The sequence below is a fragment of the Saccostrea echinata genome, unplaced genomic scaffold (assembly GCF_033153115.1).
Source record: "Saccostrea echinata isolate AGI-Se365-2 ecotype Australia unplaced genomic scaffold, CSIRO_AGI_Sech_v1 ptg000041l, whole genome shotgun sequence".
In the NCBI taxonomy this organism is placed as follows: Eukaryota; Metazoa; Mollusca; class Bivalvia; order Ostreida; family Ostreidae; genus Saccostrea; species Saccostrea echinata.
Window position 1 is genome coordinate 2,061,192 of NW_026889790.1, and position 20,575 is coordinate 2,081,766.

The following is a 20,575-nucleotide window of genomic DNA, read 5'->3' on the forward strand; positions in this document are numbered from 1 at the left end:
GTAAACTGTTGTCGAAATATTTTCACCATTAAAAAGCATCTGACTGCCCCAGCTTTATAACTGATAAAAACAAAGTATGGTGAAAACTGGAAGATTCATCTTTCAAATTGTACATCGTAATTATGAGGTCAAAAATTGCAAAATATTTCTTTTAAATCTGAAGAATAGGCAGGTCTAGCACCACAACCTACAAACTGAAGATGTAAAAATAGAAATTGCATGATTTAGAACGGTGCTCCTATTATCCTCTAATTTCCTGCTTCTGAAGTCTGAATTAAAAACACACAATAAATTTACATCTATTTAATAATCAATCATGTATACATTCCAAAGAATAATCTTTACAGAAATTCAATCATTTAAAAATTCAGAGATCACCTTACAATTTTAATCATAAATATATGTTTAAATTTTTGTAAAATGTACAGCAGTGGATACTCGACGAGGATTTATAGAATATATATATAAATGCAAGAGAGATAAAGCAACAGTTAAACTGTCATAATATTGAAACATGATTAATATCTTGTTAGATAAAGAAAATTAATCAGGTTAAAAATCTATAAAACAAAAAAGCATACTTGATCACAAAATATCCATCCCAATTAACATTAACTTCTAATCACAATGTACTAAGCACATATTGTATTGTCCACGCACAACAGTTGTCCAAATGTGGTGGTGGTGGTGGGGAAATTTCAATTTACAAGTATGGTTTCAAAATTTACGGATAGCAGCATGTCAAAGTTTTCCCCCCTTTATGAACCTTCTGCTTTCAATACCTTACATACCCTTAACAAACAAATCACTATACACTGTTGCTCATGTGGTGACAGGTAATGAATTTTCCCAAGACTTTCAAGAACTGAAAAGCAAATAGAACCACCTGAAAGGTTATTCTGACCAGTGAACTTACTGTGCGTGGACAATTGAAAAATAAGAAGCAAACATATATTGCATCAAAATGGCACTAGACCACATAACAAGGTACATCTCCACAAATAACTGGAGGAATAGTGGTTTATAATACATGTACAGGCAGTATTTTTCACTACAAAAACATAATGAAGGACAAACTAGAGAACCAATGAACACAGATGGCTTTATTTTTTTTTTCGGCCAATACATGCAGGCATACAGATGTGCACAATTTCCGATCTGTCTATTGCACAACCTTAATATTTACTTTACTTCATAATACAGGCTGGTATTCAGTTTGAGTCTTAACATTGTGACAAAGTATTAATAATGAAAATGTAGACTTGAAATTGTTAGTTGGTATATATTTACATTTGAACATGGAATGAGCATGTAATGATGCAAATCAATCAAAAAATACAAAGAACATGTATAGGTCCGACTTGCTACACTGAGGAGTTGGAGGAATCAGTAGTCTCGCTGCCGGACTCTTTAGGAATCTGGTTCAGTGCCACATCAACCAGCATGAAAAAGGATTTAAAGAGGTCCGCATTCTGGGGAGTGCTGGACGGAGAGGAGGGTGGTGAAAGGTTCTCCTGGGAAAAACTTTCTCCTCTGGTTCTGGACTGGCTAACATCTGGGGAAGCAGATTCTGGCTCTGAGGAAAAGTCACTGGAGGAGGCCTCACAGTCAGACATGTAGCCATCTGGCTCTCCCATCTTCGACTCCAAGGGACTCTCTGTACTGTAACCACCTGACGTGAAGGTGACACGGTCTAACAGTGACTGCTTATGCTTGCGGGTGATGGTGTACTGGAGGGGATCCTGACCATCTTTCTTGATCATTTCTGGTAAAATTCTACGACGAGCATTAATGAACCAGTTACACACTTGCAGTACAGTCAGATTAGTGGCCGAGGAGAGATACACCTTTTCCTGGTCTGATGGGTACGCATTATAGCGGTGCTCATAAAGCCAGGTCTTCAGGATGCGGACAGCTTCTTTAGGTAGATTTCCACGTCTACGTCTTGCATCACTCAAGCCATCATCATCTTTCCTGGAGTCAGAGTCATAATCGTTTTCCCATGGCCTGGCAAATTTGAAGTCTCTTACTACAAAACAAAACCAAGGATATGTGTTTTATAAAATAACAAATTTGATGCAACATATAACTTAATGTAAAATTATATGCACAATATCATAATAGGGTAAATATCAGACTAGCAATTAATAGATAATTTGCAGTTTTCATCTATCATAGCAAGACCCCCTCCCCCAATTTATAATAAACATGCATGATTCTAAAAGGTGCGAGTGGCTTACAGACCCCCCTTGGACTTTCATATTTGTGAAATTGATATAAAATTAACAAAAATGACCTTGGGCCCCTTGAGAAACATACACTCCTCATAAGTTGGTACAAGGAGTAACATTAAACAATAAACAATCATGTATGTGATGAAAAACAGCTTGTCTACCCCCCCCCCCTTTCCTCTTAAAAAGTTACCTTTTACTTTTCTTCCTTTCTCTCTCTCAAAAAAATTGTAAGGTGGATAAGTTCGACTTTCTTAGCAAGTTTGTACCCCCCCCCCCCCCTTTGGAAAATTCATGGATCCACCCCCGATATCCAGAATATTAACTTAACAAATTTTGATCTATTTTAACATGATATATCTATTAATTTACTAATTTTACGAGTATATTTACAAACTATTAGTTAATGATAACTTTTTATGCTCAATTATCAATGTCCAAGATATGTTTAGGCTATAGGTAATCAATCAGGTGGCCTTGACACATTTAAAAACAAAAACATCACAAACACTATCAAATCTCATTGTCATTTGGATAATTATAGATTGCATTTTTCAATTTCAATAATTAATGGTAAGCTGCTTGATATGTTATTGTACAGGTGTCAACTCACGGTCAACAACATTGACAGATGTACTATTTATTCAACCAATGCTGCAAACACCGCTTTAGAAACCAGAAATAAACCATAATCACATTCAAAAACATGTCATTTATCATTTTAAAACAATTTGTTGCAGAAGCACAAGATTAATATTTACTCAATGCGTTGTTGTGATGTCGATTTCTTTGTTGTACAAGACTTGAGCACGTGGTGTCAACGATTTTTGATAAAGAATCGAACAACAAGACCCGACAAACATGCATTCCTATTTAAAACTAAACATATACATACCTCGTCTCATTTTAAGTGATTCTGACATAGTGATAGTCCTTATTCTTTGAAAAAATTGGAAATGTACTTCTCACTCTTTTCAAAACTGTCAATTTCCTCTCCACCACGCGGGATCTGACAAACCGCGCAAACCACGTGCCAATCGCTTGGGTTCGGCGTTGATTGGTCTAAATTTGAATTCTTGAAATTTGATTGGTCGGATAAACTTTGACAGCTCAAACGGGCGCGAGAATATTGCTGCCATGTGTCACCTGTTGTAATCAAATCGAGGATCAAGAAGATTGTTTCTTTTTGTTCACAGTTTCTAGAAATTACGAAAAAGTTGGTTTACACAGACCGTAACTAAGCATTAAAACCACTATAGAAAGTTTATAAAACCAAAGAAAGCATGTGAATCGTATGGCAAAAGAAATATTACAAAATATCTGTTAATAATTAAAATACATGAAGATGAACGTTTTAATGCTAAGTTCCTTCATAAATCTGACAAATTAAGTTTTACATATCTTAATTAATGATGTTAATGAGTATGAAAACGTTATTAGTATTAAATATCACTATTCCTTTTCCATATCTTAATGCACTTGAATAATTTTATCAGTTGATCATCTGTTGATTGACATGGTACTGAAAACCACCAGTCTGTCACTTATTTTCAAACGTTTTCCCAACGTTTAAAAAAAAATGCGTCGAACCTTGAGGTAGAGTTGTGTTCCTTATTGATAAAAATTTAAAGGAAAATCTGTTTTCCAGAAGTTTTCTAAACTATTTAAAAAAAAATGAAACTTCCACCCACCTTGTCTGATCTAAGTAAAAAAAATTTGTGTCGCATGAAAATACATTTAAATTCCATTGATACTTGGATATTTGTTGCAAGTGAAGTCTTTTTAATTGGTATATTCATTTCGAGTATCATCGAATAATTTAGACACGAGTTATCGAAAATTTCAAGCGATGATCGAACCCGATCAAAATATATTCGGCAGACGTCGGTAAACACGGGACACGTTGATTATAAATGATAGAAAAGAAAAGTATTACCATACTGATAGATAAGAATTATATTTTTTAAGTTAAAAAAGTGGAAGTTTTCCTTATCACAATTCAAATGGAACTGGAATAATCCTCATTTTTATTACTTCAATATTTTCTTGAAAATCTATCAGTACACGGACTCACTTTCCTTTAATTTATTTACAGATTTATAGTGCTTTTTATTTTTATATGTCATTGCATGTCTAATTGACAGTTTCACAGAAAATGTAATAAGCATTAATGTGCAGCATGTACACTGAAAGTACATATACATATATGGCTCTGAGCCTCTTCCCCTTTTCCGTTATCCCCACCCTCTTTTTTTTTTCTCTCTCTCTCTCTCTTTCCTTTCATTATTCCACCTTATTGTTCAATTCCCCTCTTTTTTCAATTTTGTACATTGTATCCTCCTTAAAAATTAGTCTAAAATACATGTCTTTGCAAAAGTTATGATATATATTATTGTAACATTTCATGATTTGTACCTTGATCTTTAATGGAGAGAACTTATATAGGCCATTTTGCCTGCTGTTCAATCCATATTCATTGTATATACATTTATGTATATCATGAATAAAATACTTCTTAAACTAAACAGAACGCTAATGGCAGTATGGAGTTGCTGGATTTTTACCACTGTTGTGATTTGGTTTGCGGTCTTTCTCACTTGCTTCATGCCAATAAGGAAGGAATCGGTAGAATTTTCCTTAACAGATCATGTAGAGCAGAAGACAGAAGATCTTGTCCCTGGTACTCCTGGACTGAGTCGTCAATACAACAAAACTGTTATGATACTCATTGATGCCCTCCGAGCTGACTTTGTTATGGCACCTGACACACCCATGACAAAGACAAAGGAGCTTATTTCCAAAAATGTGGCTTTTGTGGCAAAGGCTCACACTCCAACTGTGACTTTGCCAAGGATCAAGGTTAATAAAATAAACAAAGATAAAAATTTAAGCAAAAATCTTATTAACTATATATGCTTTATGGTAATTTTATATCATTTGAGTCACTCGTGTGACCCATTGCTATCTGTACCATTGCTGTGCATCATCTGTAAACTAGTTTCTTGTATTAACAGCTAAACCAATTTTGACCAATGGCATTTAACAAAAAGTTTGTCATACATTGAAAATGCATTACATTTTTTGAAAATCTTTTTTTTTTTTGACTTCTGGAAATCTGGCTGGCAAATATTTACACGCATGAGATAATGAGCATCAACTCCCACCACCACCACCAAAATTGTGAAATTAAGGACTCTGGTAGCAGGGCCAGACCACAGGGTTGATCATAGAATGGGAATGCATGAAGTCTTCAGATTTTTCTCTTTTTTTTTTATATCTATTAAACAAACTGATCACATCATCTAGTTGGATCTAACCTACCACAGAAGTTATATGAAGCCTAAATTGCTTAGAAAGATTCATCCATGTCATTTGCCTTCATTTAACTCTAATTAATGAAACAATTTTATCATATTTTCATGTAAGGTACTTATTTACATGAAAAGTACTCTCCCTCTTCAAATTGTTTACAAACTTTATTATTAATTCTTCCCCTTCTTCTTTATTTGTGTATGACAGTTTGTTTACTCTATTTTTTGTCTTTCTTTTCTGTATAATGAGGGAAATTTCCTTTTGTGTTGTCCAGTTTGGACTGTGAATTAGAAAGGAATATATGTTCTATTCTAAATGTAATTGAAGGCATATATCCAAACTCTGTGCAAGAGAAGCCAACATCTGATGTTCTGGTCAGCTTAACTGTCCATCAGAAACCTTGATATTCGTCATCAAAAATCCACAGTCGCTCTTGCTTTGCTCTCACTGAGAAGCGAGACTGTCTGTGGGTTTTTACTTGGATAGTGATTACTTGGAAATGGAGAAAAATCAGATGCTCATATTTTCATACGAGACTTATTGGTCATTTTTGTTTCTTTATTTGTTAAAAAAAAAAACAAAACCAACCTTTCAAATGCACAAAACATTTGTTAATATATGAAACTTGATTTTTTAGGCACTTGTAACTGGAAGTGTCCCTGGATTTGTTGATGTTATTCTGAACTTTGGTTCAACAAAGTATGAAGGAGACAGCATTTTGGCCCAGCTGAGTCGGGCTGGTAGAAGAGTTGTATTTTACGGAGATGACACTTGGATTAAGCTATTTTCAGACCAGTTTACTCGATTTGAAGGCACCACCTCCTTCTTTGTCACTGATTACACAGAGGTAATATGTCTGGTCTGTTATTATGATGAAATGGTAAACTTCTATATACAGTATATATAGTATACAGTATATCCACACAAAAAAATCTACAGAAAACATTGATAGAGGTATTGTTAATTAATGAATGTAGCACATATTAAACTTCCTAGACCTAAAGTCAAATTTTGAAGTTTGGATTTAGTACTTCAGCACTTTTGACCTAAATTTTTTAGTCATGATTGTAAATCAGTTAGTCCTCCACTAAACCTTTTACCCTGTATACAGGTTGACAATAATGTGACTCGACATCTCCCGTCAGAGCTCTCTTCAGTGGACTTCGATCTAATGATTTTACACTATCTTGGATTAGACCATATTGGTCACATGGCTGGACCCAGCAGTCCTTTAGTTCCTCCAAAACTCCGAGAAATGGATGACATCATAAGCATGGTCTACCAATCACTGATAAAGGTAGGATGGGATCTTAGTCCTGACAGGTAATTTTCAACCTGCTAAAAGTGAGGAAGAGAGAGGGTGAGAGAAAAAAATCTGAGTATTTGGAAGTACTTTCAGTGACTCTATATGATTGAGTTGTGTTTCACAGTTGCAGGGTGAAGGACTCCCAAATCTGCTGATTGTGTGTGGAGACCATGGCATGAGTGACCAGGGGAGCCATGGAGGGGCATCTTATAGTGAGACAAGGGTTCCCCTAGTGTTCCTCTCCACCAGTGGTATTCCCAGTACAGGTAACATATTCTTAGTTCAGGTAACATATTCACTGTACTGGTACAGATAACATATGTCTTCTCTGTATTGTTAAAATATTTCTGATATAAGGAAGACACTTCCTGTACAGGTAGATATTCTCTCTGCAGGTAGGTCATTTTCAGAGCAGGAATGATACGGCATTCACAATGAAAGTGAGTAAGGAATCCCAGTACTTTAAAACATAAATATCTGTAAATTTATGGTTACAAATTTAATATTTTGAAATTAACAATATGTATTTTAAAAATAAGTTAATAATTGATGTCTCCCTCTAGATTTAAAGCCACACTACATATATTTCAAGATTATATTTGGATTGTTGTTTAATTAAAGTAATACTTTTCTCCCTTTAAAATTATCATAATTAGGATTCCATGTTACAGATGATACCAAACCTGAAGTAGATCAGATTGACCTTGTCCCGACCTTGTCTGAATTGTTGGGTCTGCCCATTCCTCAGAACAGCCTGGGACACCTACTCCTCGATGTGTTTGAGGAGCGAGGACCTGAGGAACAGTTAGCCTCACTTCTGAGGAACACCATTCAGCTCCTTAACTTACTGAACAACAACATACAGGACACTGATACAGGTAACTGTTTAGCATGAATTTATGAATTATGAAAATTCTTAAAGGGGAGATTTAAACTTAATAGACAATTTTATGTTTAAGAACTAGCAACCTTGTTCAAAATGACATGTGAACTTCATTCTGAATGGACATCACTGAGTTCTAAGGAGAGAAAAACGGTTTCCTTTCAACAACTAAAAGCTCAGTACAATGATATCATCACTATGGCAACTAGAAGGATCACGAAGAAACTAACAACTTACGATATGCCAGCCCTGATTACTTGTGTCATTTGCTTGTGGATGGTAGGTGCAGATTTTCATAGTTTAGTTTAGGTACTTAATGTTTTATAGCCTGAAAGTTCATCCCTTTTATATACTGTATTAATAAGACAGTAATAAGACTTGTGTCACCAAAATAAAAGCAATCATGACAGGACATGGGATTATATTTTGTTTTTTAGCTCTACTGGTCAGAGACCAGAGGAGCTTATGTGTTAGTAAGGTGTTCATCATCTGTTTATCTGTCTGTCTGTCTGTAATCAATTTTTCAAAATGCTAGCTACTCCTCCTTCAGTTTTGGTCTGACTTCAATATAACTTGGCACACAAGTGGAATACACTAAGCTATATAGTTCTATATATCCGTTTTTGATTTTGATGAACAGTGTTGCCATGGTAACTAAAAACAGAAATTTCTTTTAACTAATTTCAAAACGTTACTCCTCCTACAGTTTTGGTCTGACTTTAATATGACTTGGCACTCAAGTAGAATACACTAAGATACATAATTCTTTTGTCGATTTTAGATTTCAATGAACAATGTTGCCATGGTTACTAAAAAACAGAAATTTCTGTGAAGTACCTTAAAAATGCTACTCCCTCTACAGTTTTTAGTCTGATTTCAGTGTGACTTGGCACACAAATAGACTACACTAAGATGCTTAATTCTTTTTATCAGTTTTTGATTTCGATGAATGGTGGTGCCAGGTTACTAAAAATAAACATTTCTGTAAAATACTTTTAAAATGCTACTCCTACAGTTTTGGTCAGATTTCACCGTCAACTCCACTGCACCAACCCTTGGCTGAGTTAGCCCAATTTTTCAGAACTCACACTGACGAATTTGATTTGTTATGAGCGAAGTTGCTCGCAAGGGTTTTACTAAAATCTGCAGTCACTAACCTCTAGAGGAAACAAGGACAGTTCAAAGTTCAGATTGAGAGGAGTGGAGTGGATCGTAAACCCTTGGCTAGCGAAGTTGCTTACCAAATTGCTATTACACCATACTGTATATTAATGACTGGTAAAGATGTTAAACATTAGTATTCTATATTTTTAAGAAATGTTTTTACAGGCATTGGTTCTTCTTGTCATGAGTAGATTGAGACCCACTAGTTGCCTGGTTGTAATACATGTATCCTCGACGCTATACCTGGTTTATCACCTGTCTGGGTCAAAGTCAGAGGGGCAGTCCCTCACCCCTCTACACTTCATCTCTGTGACAGCCCTAACCATTGTTGTAGCAATGACTGCACTTACAAATAGACATACAATAACTGGTGTATGTATACAATTATATCAAGTATGCATAAAGAGTTTACTGTAAGTTACAAATATTTCAATTAGAATTCAATTGTACCACTTTATGCTCATGCTGGACATCAAGGATTTTTTTTTCTGGCAAATTTTTGTCTGATGGTCATAATCATACTTTTATATGAAGGTCAGACCTCAGGTAACACATTGGATCATTACTTGCAATTGATAGAACTAATTAGTTTTACTAGCTACAATTTCTGCTTAATTTAAAAATTCTGAAAAGACTTTGTATATTCTATGCATAAAAGCTATAGTAAACAATAGTTGATTGTGATTTTTGCAGCTGTCTGAGTGGATGATGACATTATTGTGTCAAGGTACACCTGGATGTTTTTGTGTGGGTCTGTTGACAGCTGGGACATTTCTCCACACCGTCAGCTTACTCTCCAGCAGTTACGTGGAGGAAGAACACCAGACCTGGTACTTCCTCTCCACCTCCATTCACATCCTCCATTTTATTTCACAACTCTCCACCTCAGATCCACTGCCACATAGTCGAAACACTCATTGCCATTTAACATCATCTACCTCTGAAAATTATTCCTGTATCAGACCTCACAGACAGTTTATCCAAATCAGACGGATGATACTTGAAACCTTTGTGCTCATGTTGGCAGCAAGGATATCAAGGTCAATGAACCAGACAGGAAACAAGTGGCTCCACTTGCCAGACACAGGAGACTGGCTTAAACTGTGAGAACCATTTGCTTCACTATTGGTTTTTGTCCTTTATATTATATAAACCCTGTTTGATGATTTTAAACCAACTTAATGACAAAGGCAGGACAATCCGTGTCTCTGTAAGACTTTTAAGATGTCGTAAATAGTTTAAAAAGTATACAAACAGATGTCTTTCTGAATCTCAACTGAGAGGTGACAGCTGATTTTCTGGATCAATGAAACATTCAGCTAATGTAATTAATACAATCAAAATATTCACTCCACATAACAATTACGATTTAGACATATTAGGATATAGTTTTGACCAAAGTTGATCTGCCAACTTCTATTTCAATTTACAAAATGATCAAACTCTTTGAGCTCATTACCAAAAAATCTTTGGCTGTGATCTTGCCACACAGATCCATGATTGCAGATGACCTTAATTGCTTAGCTATAGCTTATAGCTAAGCACCACCTCAAGTGAACTCAGAATATTTCTTCAAAAACATGCCAAGAAGTGTGAGTTTCATCTTTCTGTAATCATGCTTTTAATACATGTACTGACATTCATTTTCAGAGAAGACAACAAAACTCTCCTGTCCATTCTAGTAGCAGGTGCCCTCCTCCTTATTCTAGTCATAAAGTCACGGCAGTTGTCATGGTTACAAACCGGTATCACTGTATTAGGCATGTTTTGCGTTTTCTGGTTCAGAGCTTCCACTGGTGCCCTTATTCTGCCTGGAATACCTCCAATAGACAAGTAGTTATTGTTAAATCATACTTTATTTCAGCATTGATGATAGAATCATTTAAATTAAGGAAATATAATTTAAACAGATTTAATCTGCCTTTTAATTTATATGTTTGAAATACATGAATAGAGACTTTCAAAAAATTTGTTTTGTGTTTGCTGTCTTTCCATTAATTAACTATTGTTACCTCTGTTACAGTGGAATACTCCCAGCTAGGTTAGGCTTCCTTTGTATAGTGATTCTATTAATAAGTCAGTCCTTCCCTACCAAATCCTCAAGGATCACCACTGGATGGACAGAAATCTGTCTGACCACATGGACACTCCTCCATCTCACATTATTGAGGCCACATAACATTATACTGGTGGCCTTAATGACAGTCCAACAGGCTATACTCCATCAGAGTAAACTGGTTCTGTCTTCCTCTGCTGCAGCTGTGTACTATTTATGGATGGGAAGGGCAGCTTTTTTCTTACAGGTAAATAGATCAAAAATCACAGAGTTATAAATAGATCTTCACTGAGAGTAAAGACTACAGAGTTATAAATAGCTTGTAGATGAGAGTAAAGACCACAGTTATAAGACTAAGTAGACCTTAGCTGAGAGTAAAGACCACAGTTATAAGACTAAGTAGACCTTAGCTGAGAGTAAAGACCACAGTTATAAGACAAAGTAGACCTTAGCTGAGAGTAAAGACCACAGTTATAAGACTAAGTAGACCTTAGATGAGAGTAAAGACCACAGTTATAAGACTAAGTAGACCTTAGCTGAGAGTAAAGACCACAGTTATAAGACTAAGTAGACCTTAGCTGAGAGTAAAGACCACAGTTATAAGACTAAGTAGACCTTAGATGAGAGTAAAGACCACAGTTATAAGACTAAGTAGACCTTAGCTGAGAGTAAAGACCACAGTTATAAGACTAAGTAGACCTTAGATGAGAGTAAAGACCACAGTTATAAGACTAAGTAGACCTTAGCTGAGAGTAAAGACCACAGTTATAAGACTAAGTAGACCTTAGCTGAGACCACAGTAATAAAGGGCTGAAAATTCTGATAAACAAGATTGGTCTTATACTACTAGGGTTAAATGTGTCAGTAGTATAGTAATAGTATTGTATTAATAATCTTCTATGCTATTTTCAGGGTAATTCTAACAGTATAGCCACAGTGGATGTTGGGGCAGGTTATGTCGGCCTGCGGGATTATGATGCAGTCCCTATAGCCATCCTACTGAGCCTTGCTACATATGCTGGTCCTATTTACTGGTTCCTTGCCTTCTTAGCAAAACTCAACTCATTCAAGCTGAGTAAAAGGTAAAATCTTTCTGCATAGTCATGGCTAAGAGAAGACATAAAATGTTCTGTTGTAAATTTATATACACATGTTAATCTGTACAAAATTATAGTCATCTGTAAATAGCACTGAAACAAAAACAATGAAAGGTTTTGGTTATTATCTGGTGTTTGCAACTGAAATACTGTTTACAGGGAAATTTTCACCCCATTTTATGTCCACCCATTTTGCTCTTATCCTCAGTGGGTGAATTTAGAATAAGGTGAATCCAGAGACAGAGTTATCTCTCTTCTATTAACTATGTCTGGTTGAAAACAGGGCAAAATCATTTGCAAGTGTGATAGGGTCAAAATAACCCAAGGCTAAATTAACCCTGTACCATAAGACTTGGTTACAGCAAAGTCCTCGGAACCTGTGAATTTACTTCGCTATATCCGTAATTCGTAATCCGTATAATGAATTCGTTAAAGTATTTTTAACAAATTCGCAATATACTTTTTTTCCCTTCAAATATGACTACCAAATATCATCTGGGAGGTATTAAATTCAAAATTTTCCTTAGGGTACTAAAGTTTTTTGATTAATTGAATTTCAAATATAAATACTGATGAAAAATAATGTCAGATAAATATTTGAATTTCAAGATATTGAAAATTCATTATGAAAGATGTAATATTCGTTGTTTTTTAACCTCTATGGGACACAAAACCAGTTTGCTCTATCCGTAAATTCGTTATTTCAGAGTTCATTATAACCATAAAATTTTCCTAGGATTTGTTATGAATTTTGTTGGGGATTCCAAAAAAACTTTGCTATATCCATGAATTCACTATACATGTATCTGTGTTCGTACTAAATAAGTTTTACTGTATACAGGAATTTTATGAACATGATTAAAATTTTAAGAAAATTTGTTGAGAATGTCGATCTATTGGCAGAGATCTACGTGATGTTTACTACACAGTGGTACTGACCTGTGGTTTCCCTGTGGTGGTGTACTCAGGGTTTGTGGTGATAGAGCGGTACCACCTGTTTGTTTGGACAGTCTTCCTCCCTAAGCTCCTGTACTTTGGAATGGATCTGGTGATCTACAGTTCCCTGTCCCTTACTCTGTTGTTTTTGTACTATTTACAGACATATAGTCAACCGGGATAAAAGTTGTACGAAATGTTCATGCTGGATTTTGTCAACCGGGGGTAATTCGTCTTTTTAGAATTTAACCTATTAAAAAAAAAGAATCTTCATAAAATGCTAGATTTATAAACTTAGCTGCAAGTAACACACCAGGGAACACATTGATGTTAAAATTGATACAATTGTGATGAGTGTTAATCCATAGACAAGCTAATTGAAAATCTGCTGAGGGAAGAAATTGCATTTTCATTTCAGGCTTACTACCTGGAGTTCTCTTGCATTGGTAGGTTGGCATGAATTATTTCTCAGAATTGTTGTGATTAATATTCTAGTCGGTGTTCTATTTTTGTTTGATTTGTGAACTTTAAATGTTCAGAGCATGTTAACTGTTCTTGGAGAGTTGAGTTTTTGCTCACCTAAGCTGAAAGCTCAAATGAGTTTTGGGATCACCCGTTGTCCATTCATCCATCCGCCCGTCTGTAAACTTTTCACATTTTCATCTTCTTCTCAAGAACTACTGGGCCAATTTTAACCAAACTTGGTACAAAGCATCCTTGGATGAAGGGAAATTTAAATTGTTTTTAAAAATGAAGAGCCAAGCCCCCTTCCAAGGGGAGATAATCAAGAAAATACAAAAATGGGGTGGGGTCATTATAAAATCTTCTTCTCAAGAACCACTGGGCCAGAAAAGCTGAAACTTATGTGGAAGCATCCTGGGATAGTGTAGATTATAAATTGTTCAAATCATGGTCCCCAGGGTAGGATGGGGCCACAATCCCCAGGGTAGGATGGGGCCACAATAGGGAATCTAAGTTTTACATTGAAATATAGAGGAAGAATATTTAAAAATCTTCTCCTCAAGAACCACTGGGGCAGAAAAGCTGAAACTTATATGGAAACATCCTGGGGTAGTGTAGATTCAAAATTGTTCAAATCATGACCCTTGGGGATAGGAAGGGGCAACAATAGGTATTACAAGGGGGAAAATCTGGTGAAGAACAGCAAGGCCAAAGTTAATCAGGGGAGAATTGTGGCCCATGGGCCTCTCGTTTAAATAGCATACAACACTTAACACGTCTGTATTTGGGAAGGATTGCTTAGCTATTAGTTGGTGCAAGGATTGTATTTCCTATCCACCTATGCCATGTTATCATAACCTGATATATGAACAGAAGATTTTCTACACTTTGCTTTTGCAAAATTTCAATTAATTCTTTAAAAATGTAAAACAATAATTACATTTTCAATGTTTTGTCTGTAATATTTCTGCTAATAATCTCTTAAATTACATCATCATAACTGCATCATCTCTTGTGTGACTGACGAACAATTTCTTTGTGTCTATCTTTGGATATCATTACGTCAGAAGGCTGGCTTATTTTTAATTTGATCTATTAATCAGGAAGTTCACGTTGGATAGTGGTCAGAGTGGGGGAATGACAATAAAAACAAAGTGTTTAATTATAGTTTCTGTAAAGTATGCATACTTATACCTGTATATGTATCAAGTTTGAGCTAGGTAGACTTATGGTAACTCTTAGGTAGAAGTACGAAATACTTATGTATTTTTTTTGTGTGTGTGTTGTTTGGGAAGCAATCTGGAAGCACCTGATTATTCTTGCAAAAGAAGCTTTGTTTTTTATGTGAATTATCACGTGCTCGGAGGTTGGTTATCACGTAACAAACACAAAAAATAATGTCATTTATAATCCTCTTATAAATAGACACTTGTTCCTTATTGCTCTGACTGACTGCGCCATGGATAGGTCTGAAGTAATTCACTTAACCTTTACAGCCTTCAAAAGGGGAAATCAGAAACGAAATTATGATTGGATCTTATAAAACAAGTACGTCAGATGTAACCTTGGGTCAGTGTGATCCAAGCTAAGTAGAGCAGCTGCTCAATTTTCTTACTTTATCCTTTTACACCTAGTACTGGTCAAAAATTTAGGGGTAGCAGCATGTGTAAAATTAAATTTTGTTATGCCCGCCATGAATATGGCCCGGACATATAGAGTTTGTCATGTCCGTCTTCCATCCTTCTGTCTCTCCGTCTTACTGTCCTTCCGTCATGCTTTGCGTTTAGCTCAGTTCAAAGCTCTTTAGCTCAGTTTTAAATAAACCATTCAAGATATTTTTATCAAATTTCATATGCTGATACATATTGAAGTAACCTATTCAACTGCATTAATATTTTTTTGACCATGACCTTTACTTTGACCTTGACCTCACTTTTCTTAAATTTGTGTTTAGCTTAGTTTAAAAGCAACCATTCATATCTTTATCAGCCTTCATATGCTAATACATACTGATGTAAGCTTTTCAACTGCATCAACATTTTTTTGACCTCGACCTTTCCTTTGACCTTGACCTCACTTTTTTTCAAATTAGTGTTTAGCTCAGTTTTTAATAAACCATTCAAGATATTTTTATCAAACTTAATATGCTTATAAATATTAGTGAGAGCTATTCAACTGCATCAAAAATGTTTGACCTTGCACTTTCCTGTGACCTTGACCTCACTTTTCTTTAATTTGCATTTTGCTTAGTTTTAAAGAAATCATTTAAGATATTTTTATATAAGCTTATGCAAGTATACGTAATTTGATGAGAATTTATCATATATATCCAATTTTTTAGATTTCAATTTCAATTTTAAGGAAACTATTCAAGATATTCTCATCAAACTTCATACACTTTAACACTTATACAAATTTTCATGTTGCATTACTAATATACACTCAGTGGGGCATTCATGTGCTATAGACATATTTCTAGTTTCTTTATGGACCTTTGCTTTGAATTCCTTTTGTATTCTCTATAAAAGAATCCATTTGTCTCATAGGAACATGTGTTCAGTTATGGATTTTTTTCTGACACTTTTCAGAACTGAAAATTGAAATCATCTAAATCATAATTCAAAGGTTACTCCACCCTTCATTTTCTCATTAGTGGACAGTATATTAAAAAAAACTACATATTACTTGTAGACTCCTTATATTAAATTTTCTTTGCAGTCACTCTAAGCATACCTGTTATCAAACTATAAACAGGTGTGTACTTCACTGAAACTATGAATTAAAAAATAAAATGCTTTTTACATTGCCTCTTGAACTCTGACCTCTATTGTTGTATATTATTGGTATATTTGTGACATGTCTTTTGCTAAATAAGGATACAAAGAAATACATGTAGTTCATAGATCACATTAGAGGCAATATGGTTATGAAGGTGTAACCATTGAGGAGAAAAATGTTATGGACCAGACCCTGATTTGAACCCAGGCCCCCTGAATCTCTAGTCAGGTGCTCTACCACCTGAGCTATCTGGCCACCAAGGATTGTACCTGTTTGGCCACCAAAGTTTTTCTCCTCCTGGTTTTTCTGACACATAAGTCCTAGATTTTACTGTTATACAAGTTTTCATGACATTCTATAATGTTGGCTGTTTAGTTTTTATGTACTTTGGTGGGATTTGTCACACTGTAAAGTGTGAACACCAATAGACTTCTTTGATATGCTCATTGTTACCATAGTTACACAAGAAATCAATTAGACTGGGATATCCTAGCTGACAACCAATTACTAGACATAGGTGTATGTAGAATGTAGAAATGAAATAAGCATGTTTGTACAAATGAGATTTCTGTTTGAATAAATGAAATACACATTTCATTGTAGTTTTGTTTGTTTAAACATTAGCAAGTTGAAGGACAGTTAAACTACAGTGTCTCCCTTAGAATGCCTGTGATTTAAAGTGGTTCCCTACTTGACATTTGGAGGGGGGGGGTATGCATTTTTTCCTTGGAACCTACAATAACATCTTATGTTACTAAAAAGCCAGAGAGATACTTGTTTGGACTCATTATTTCTCTGACCCAAATCTCTATAAGATGTATACCCCCATGATTTCAATCAAACTCAATAGTTGGCAGTTTTTATACATACAATATTAAAGCAAAATTACTTTCAGATATATATACTAAACAAGTATTTATCAGTCATGTTAGAAATTTATGATTGATGTCACTTTCATTCATCAATTGATGAGGAAATATGGTGAGGAAAGTATACTAATGGAAAAGCCAAAATTTGACATTTCTGACCATCTTTTTGATAATTTCCTTTTTCTCTTTAGAATGTTGCATTTAAAAAGCTAAGTAAATATAGTAATTTATGGGCTTTCTTTTTTATGCCCCGTATCGAAGATTCGGGGGTATATAGTTTTTGCCCTGTCTGTCCATCTGTCTGTCTGTTTGTCTGCAAAAACTTTAACATTGCCCATAACTTTAGATTGGTTGAAGCTACAGCTTTCACATTTCACATGTGTATTCCTTTTGACAAGACCTTTCTTTGGGTACCACCATTTTTGACCTTGGAGTTTGACCCAGTTTTGCAAAATTTTTCCCTACTTTAACCTTGGCCATAACTTTTGAATGATTGGTGCTAGGGCTTTCATACTTCACATGTGTATCCCTTGTGACAAGACCTTTCTTTGAGTACCACCATATTTGACCTTTTGACCTTGACCTTGGAGTTTTCACCTACTTTTGAAAAACATTGGCCATTACTTTTGAACAGTTAGTGCTAAGGCTTTCATACTTAGCATATATAATCCTTGTGACAAGAACTTCCTTTGGATTTCAACAACTTTGACCCTTTGACCTTGACCTTTGGGTTTGACCTACTTTTGTAAAACGTTAACATTGGCCATAACTTTTGAACGGCTGGTGTTGGGGCTTTCATACTTCACATATGTAATCCTTGTGACAAGACCATCCTTTGGATTCCAACAACTTGGACCCTTTGACCTTGACCATGGAGTTTGACCTACCTTTGAAAAACTTTAACCTTGGCCATACCTTTGAATCACTGATGCTAGGGCTTTCATACTTCACCTATATAATCCTTGTGACAAGACCTTCCTTTGGATACCAACAGTAGTAATCCATTGACCTTGACCTTGGTGTTTGATAAATTTACTTTTGAAACACTTTAACCTTGGTCATAACTTTTGAACGATTGGTGCTTCAGCTTTCATATTTCACCTGTATATTTCTTTTGAGAGGGCCTTTCCTTAGGCACCATGAATCTTGACCATTTGACCTTGACCTTGATGTTTGAATTACTCTTGAAAAACTTTAACCTTTTCCATATCTATTCAATGGTTGCTGCCAGGGCTTTCATATTTTACAGGTATATTCCTCGAGACAAGACCTTACTTTGGGTTCCAACATATTTGATTTGCATTTGAGAAAGTTTAACCTTTGCTATAAGTTGCCATATGGGGGCATTAGTGTTTCACAAACACATCTTGTTTTTTCTACAGCAGTCTGATGTGGATTAAAATTTTATAATTATTGATACCGGTAATGGTCATGGCAACATTTAAATAATGCTAATTAAATCACAAATATTATCTAAAAAAGGAATAGAGATATCAGCATTTTGTAAATTCTATGGTTGTTAAAATGACCTTGTAAGCAAATAAAACCTATCATTGGGTCATATTTTGACTGAAATATTTCATATCAATTTTTAGGCAGAGCCCTTTGTTTTTAGCTCACCTGAGCTGAAAGCTCAAGTGAGCTTTACTGATCAACCATTATCCAGCATCCATCAGTCCAGCTGGCTATCCATCTGTAAAAGTTTTACATTTTCATCTTCTTCTGAAGAACCACTGGGCCAATTTTAACCAAAGTTTGCACAAACATCCCTGGGTCTTGGGTAAAGGGGATTTTAAGGAGACTGGGGGGTCAACAAATTAACCATCAGATATAACTTAATTTTTTAGATATGATATCTTATGTCAACTTTCATTTGGCAAAGAAAAATTTCATAAATTTTAGTTTTAAAATTTGATGATTTTTGTATATCTTTATATGGAGCTCTTCTTCTAAAGGAGATCAATATAGTCTGAAAATGGCCACAACCCCCAGCCTTCTTAAATTGTTCAAGTGAACGTCCAAGCCTGCTTCCAAGAGGAAATAAACAAGAAAAGACAAATCGGGGAGGGGAGGGGGGGGGGGGGCATTAAAAAATCTTCTCAAAAATCACTGGGTCAGAAAAGGTAAAACTTGCGTGGAAGCTTCCTGACGAAGTTTAAAATCTAAATTGTTCAAATCATGACCCTGGGGTAAGGGTGGGGCCACAATAGGATTGAAAGTTTTACATTGAAATATATTAGAAAAATCTTTAAAAATTTTCTTTGCAAGAACCACTGGGCCAAAAAAGGTGAAACTTATGTTGAAGCTTCCTTAGAAAGTGCAGATTCTAATTTGTTTAAATCATGACCTCCAGGGATACGGTAGGGCCACAATAAGGGATGAAATTTTTACATTGAAAAGAACCACAGGATTAAAAAGATGAAGTTTATGTAAAGACTTCATGAGGAAGCATAGATTCTAAATTATTCAAATCCAGACCTCAGGAGGTAAGGTAGAGCCACCTCAAGGGATGAAAGTTTTACATTGAAACATGTCGGAAAAATCTTCTCAAGAACAGCAAGGTCAATATTAGTCATATTTTTATGGAAGCATTCTCGGGTAATGTAGATTCCAATTTGTTCAAGTCATGACCCCCAGTGGTAGGTGGGGCTACAGTATGTGATCAAAGTTTTGCATAGGAATGAACATCAGGGCCGTAATGACTCAGGTGAGTGTTGTGGCCCATGGGCCACTTGTTATTTATACTGAATTTGACTATGGATTTCTCCATCTACATGATTAATACCGGTACATAGGGCTCACAGTGGGTGTGACCAGTTGACGGGCATATTCCTTCTAGGCACATTATCCGAGCTCTGGAATTTCCAGGGCTCCATATTTTATGCCCAGTTTGCAGATTTGTGTTGTTTGTAGGTTTTTTGAGATTGATCACAGTTCGGTATCTTCACCTTTTTCATATCCCTAGTATTGCTAATAATTAGACACCCTAATAATCAATGTCCACTTTTGGGATAAAATCGCTAAATTTGCAGGTCATGATAATAACCCAAGTACTTTCTTTTCATGACAATTTTTTTGTCAGTACCAAATAATTTTGTTTTTAATGTGATGTTTAATGTCAACTATACCATTGGTTGTCCAATAAGTATGGCTATTATGTTACTGGTGTTTGATTCAGTCATTGATATAACCTTATACAGGTAACTCTTGATGGCTCGAACTTCGATCTCTCGGGTTCTTGATCGCTCGAAGTGAGTCTCTGGTCCCAAATTTTTCCACTATATAACTAAGCAAATTTACTCTTGATTTCTCGAACTCTTGATCTCTCGAAACCCTTGATCCCTCGAAGTCAAAATGCAGTCCCGCTATGCATATTCTATTAGAATTTACCCTCGATACCTCGAAGTGGCTTTGTGTATACAAGATTATCTAATTAGCACCTTTACCTGGACATTTAAATGGCCCCAGGTAGAAGACGCGG

General features: G+C 35.4%; 2 protein-coding genes across 2 annotated transcripts; one reads left to right on the top strand and one right to left on the bottom strand.

The window, feature by feature from the left end:
- Window positions 1–403: 403 nt before the first annotated feature.
- Window positions 404–3,264, bottom strand: LOC133200727 (homeobox protein TGIF2-like). Its single transcript, XM_061336506.1, has 2 exons — window positions 3,127–3,264; window positions 404–2,029 (listed from the first exon to the last, which is right to left on the bottom strand). The coding sequence occupies exons 1-2, from the start codon at window positions 3,152–3,154 to the stop codon at window positions 1,365–1,367; spliced, it is 693 nt and encodes a 230-aa protein (XP_061192490.1). The 5' UTR covers window positions 3,155–3,264; the 3' UTR covers window positions 404–1,364.
- Window positions 3,265–4,761: 1,497 nt separating this feature from the next.
- On the top strand, window positions 4,762–13,205 carry LOC133200754 (GPI ethanolamine phosphate transferase 2-like). The gene is made up of 12 exons (XM_061336538.1): window positions 4,762–5,090; window positions 6,181–6,390; window positions 6,655–6,840; window positions 6,974–7,115; window positions 7,521–7,727; window positions 7,809–8,011; window positions 9,062–9,289; window positions 9,599–9,999; window positions 10,547–10,729; window positions 10,920–11,199; window positions 11,865–12,034; window positions 12,953–13,205. Exons 1-12 carry the CDS (start codon window positions 4,767–4,769, stop codon window positions 13,167–13,169), a joined length of 2,751 nt encoding a protein of 916 aa, XP_061192522.1. The 5' UTR covers window positions 4,762–4,766; the 3' UTR covers window positions 13,170–13,205.
- Window positions 13,206–20,575: the final 7,370 nt, after the last annotated feature.

What these genes read in the sequence shown, in the direction of transcription:
- LOC133200727 (XM_061336506.1), bottom strand. Translation starts at nt 3,154, where the DNA reads ATGTCAGAATCACTTAAAATGAGACGAG. An exon ending in ATCACTTAAAATGAGACGAG is followed by an intron (nt 2,030 to 3,126) that starts GTATGTATATGT and finishes TTTGTTTTGTAG; the next exon opens with TAAGAGACTTCAAATTTGCC.
- LOC133200754 (XM_061336538.1), top strand. Translation starts at nt 4,767, where the DNA reads ATGGCAGTATGGAGTTGCTGGATTTTTACCACTGTTGTGATTTGGTTT. An exon ending in TTGTCACTGATTACACAGAG is followed by an intron (nt 6,391 to 6,654) that starts GTAATATGTCTG and finishes CCCTGTATACAG; the next exon opens with GTTGACAATAATGTGACTCG. An exon ending in TCTACCAATCACTGATAAAG is followed by an intron (nt 6,841 to 6,973) that starts GTAGGATGGGAT and finishes TGTGTTTCACAG; the next exon opens with TTGCAGGGTGAAGGACTCCC.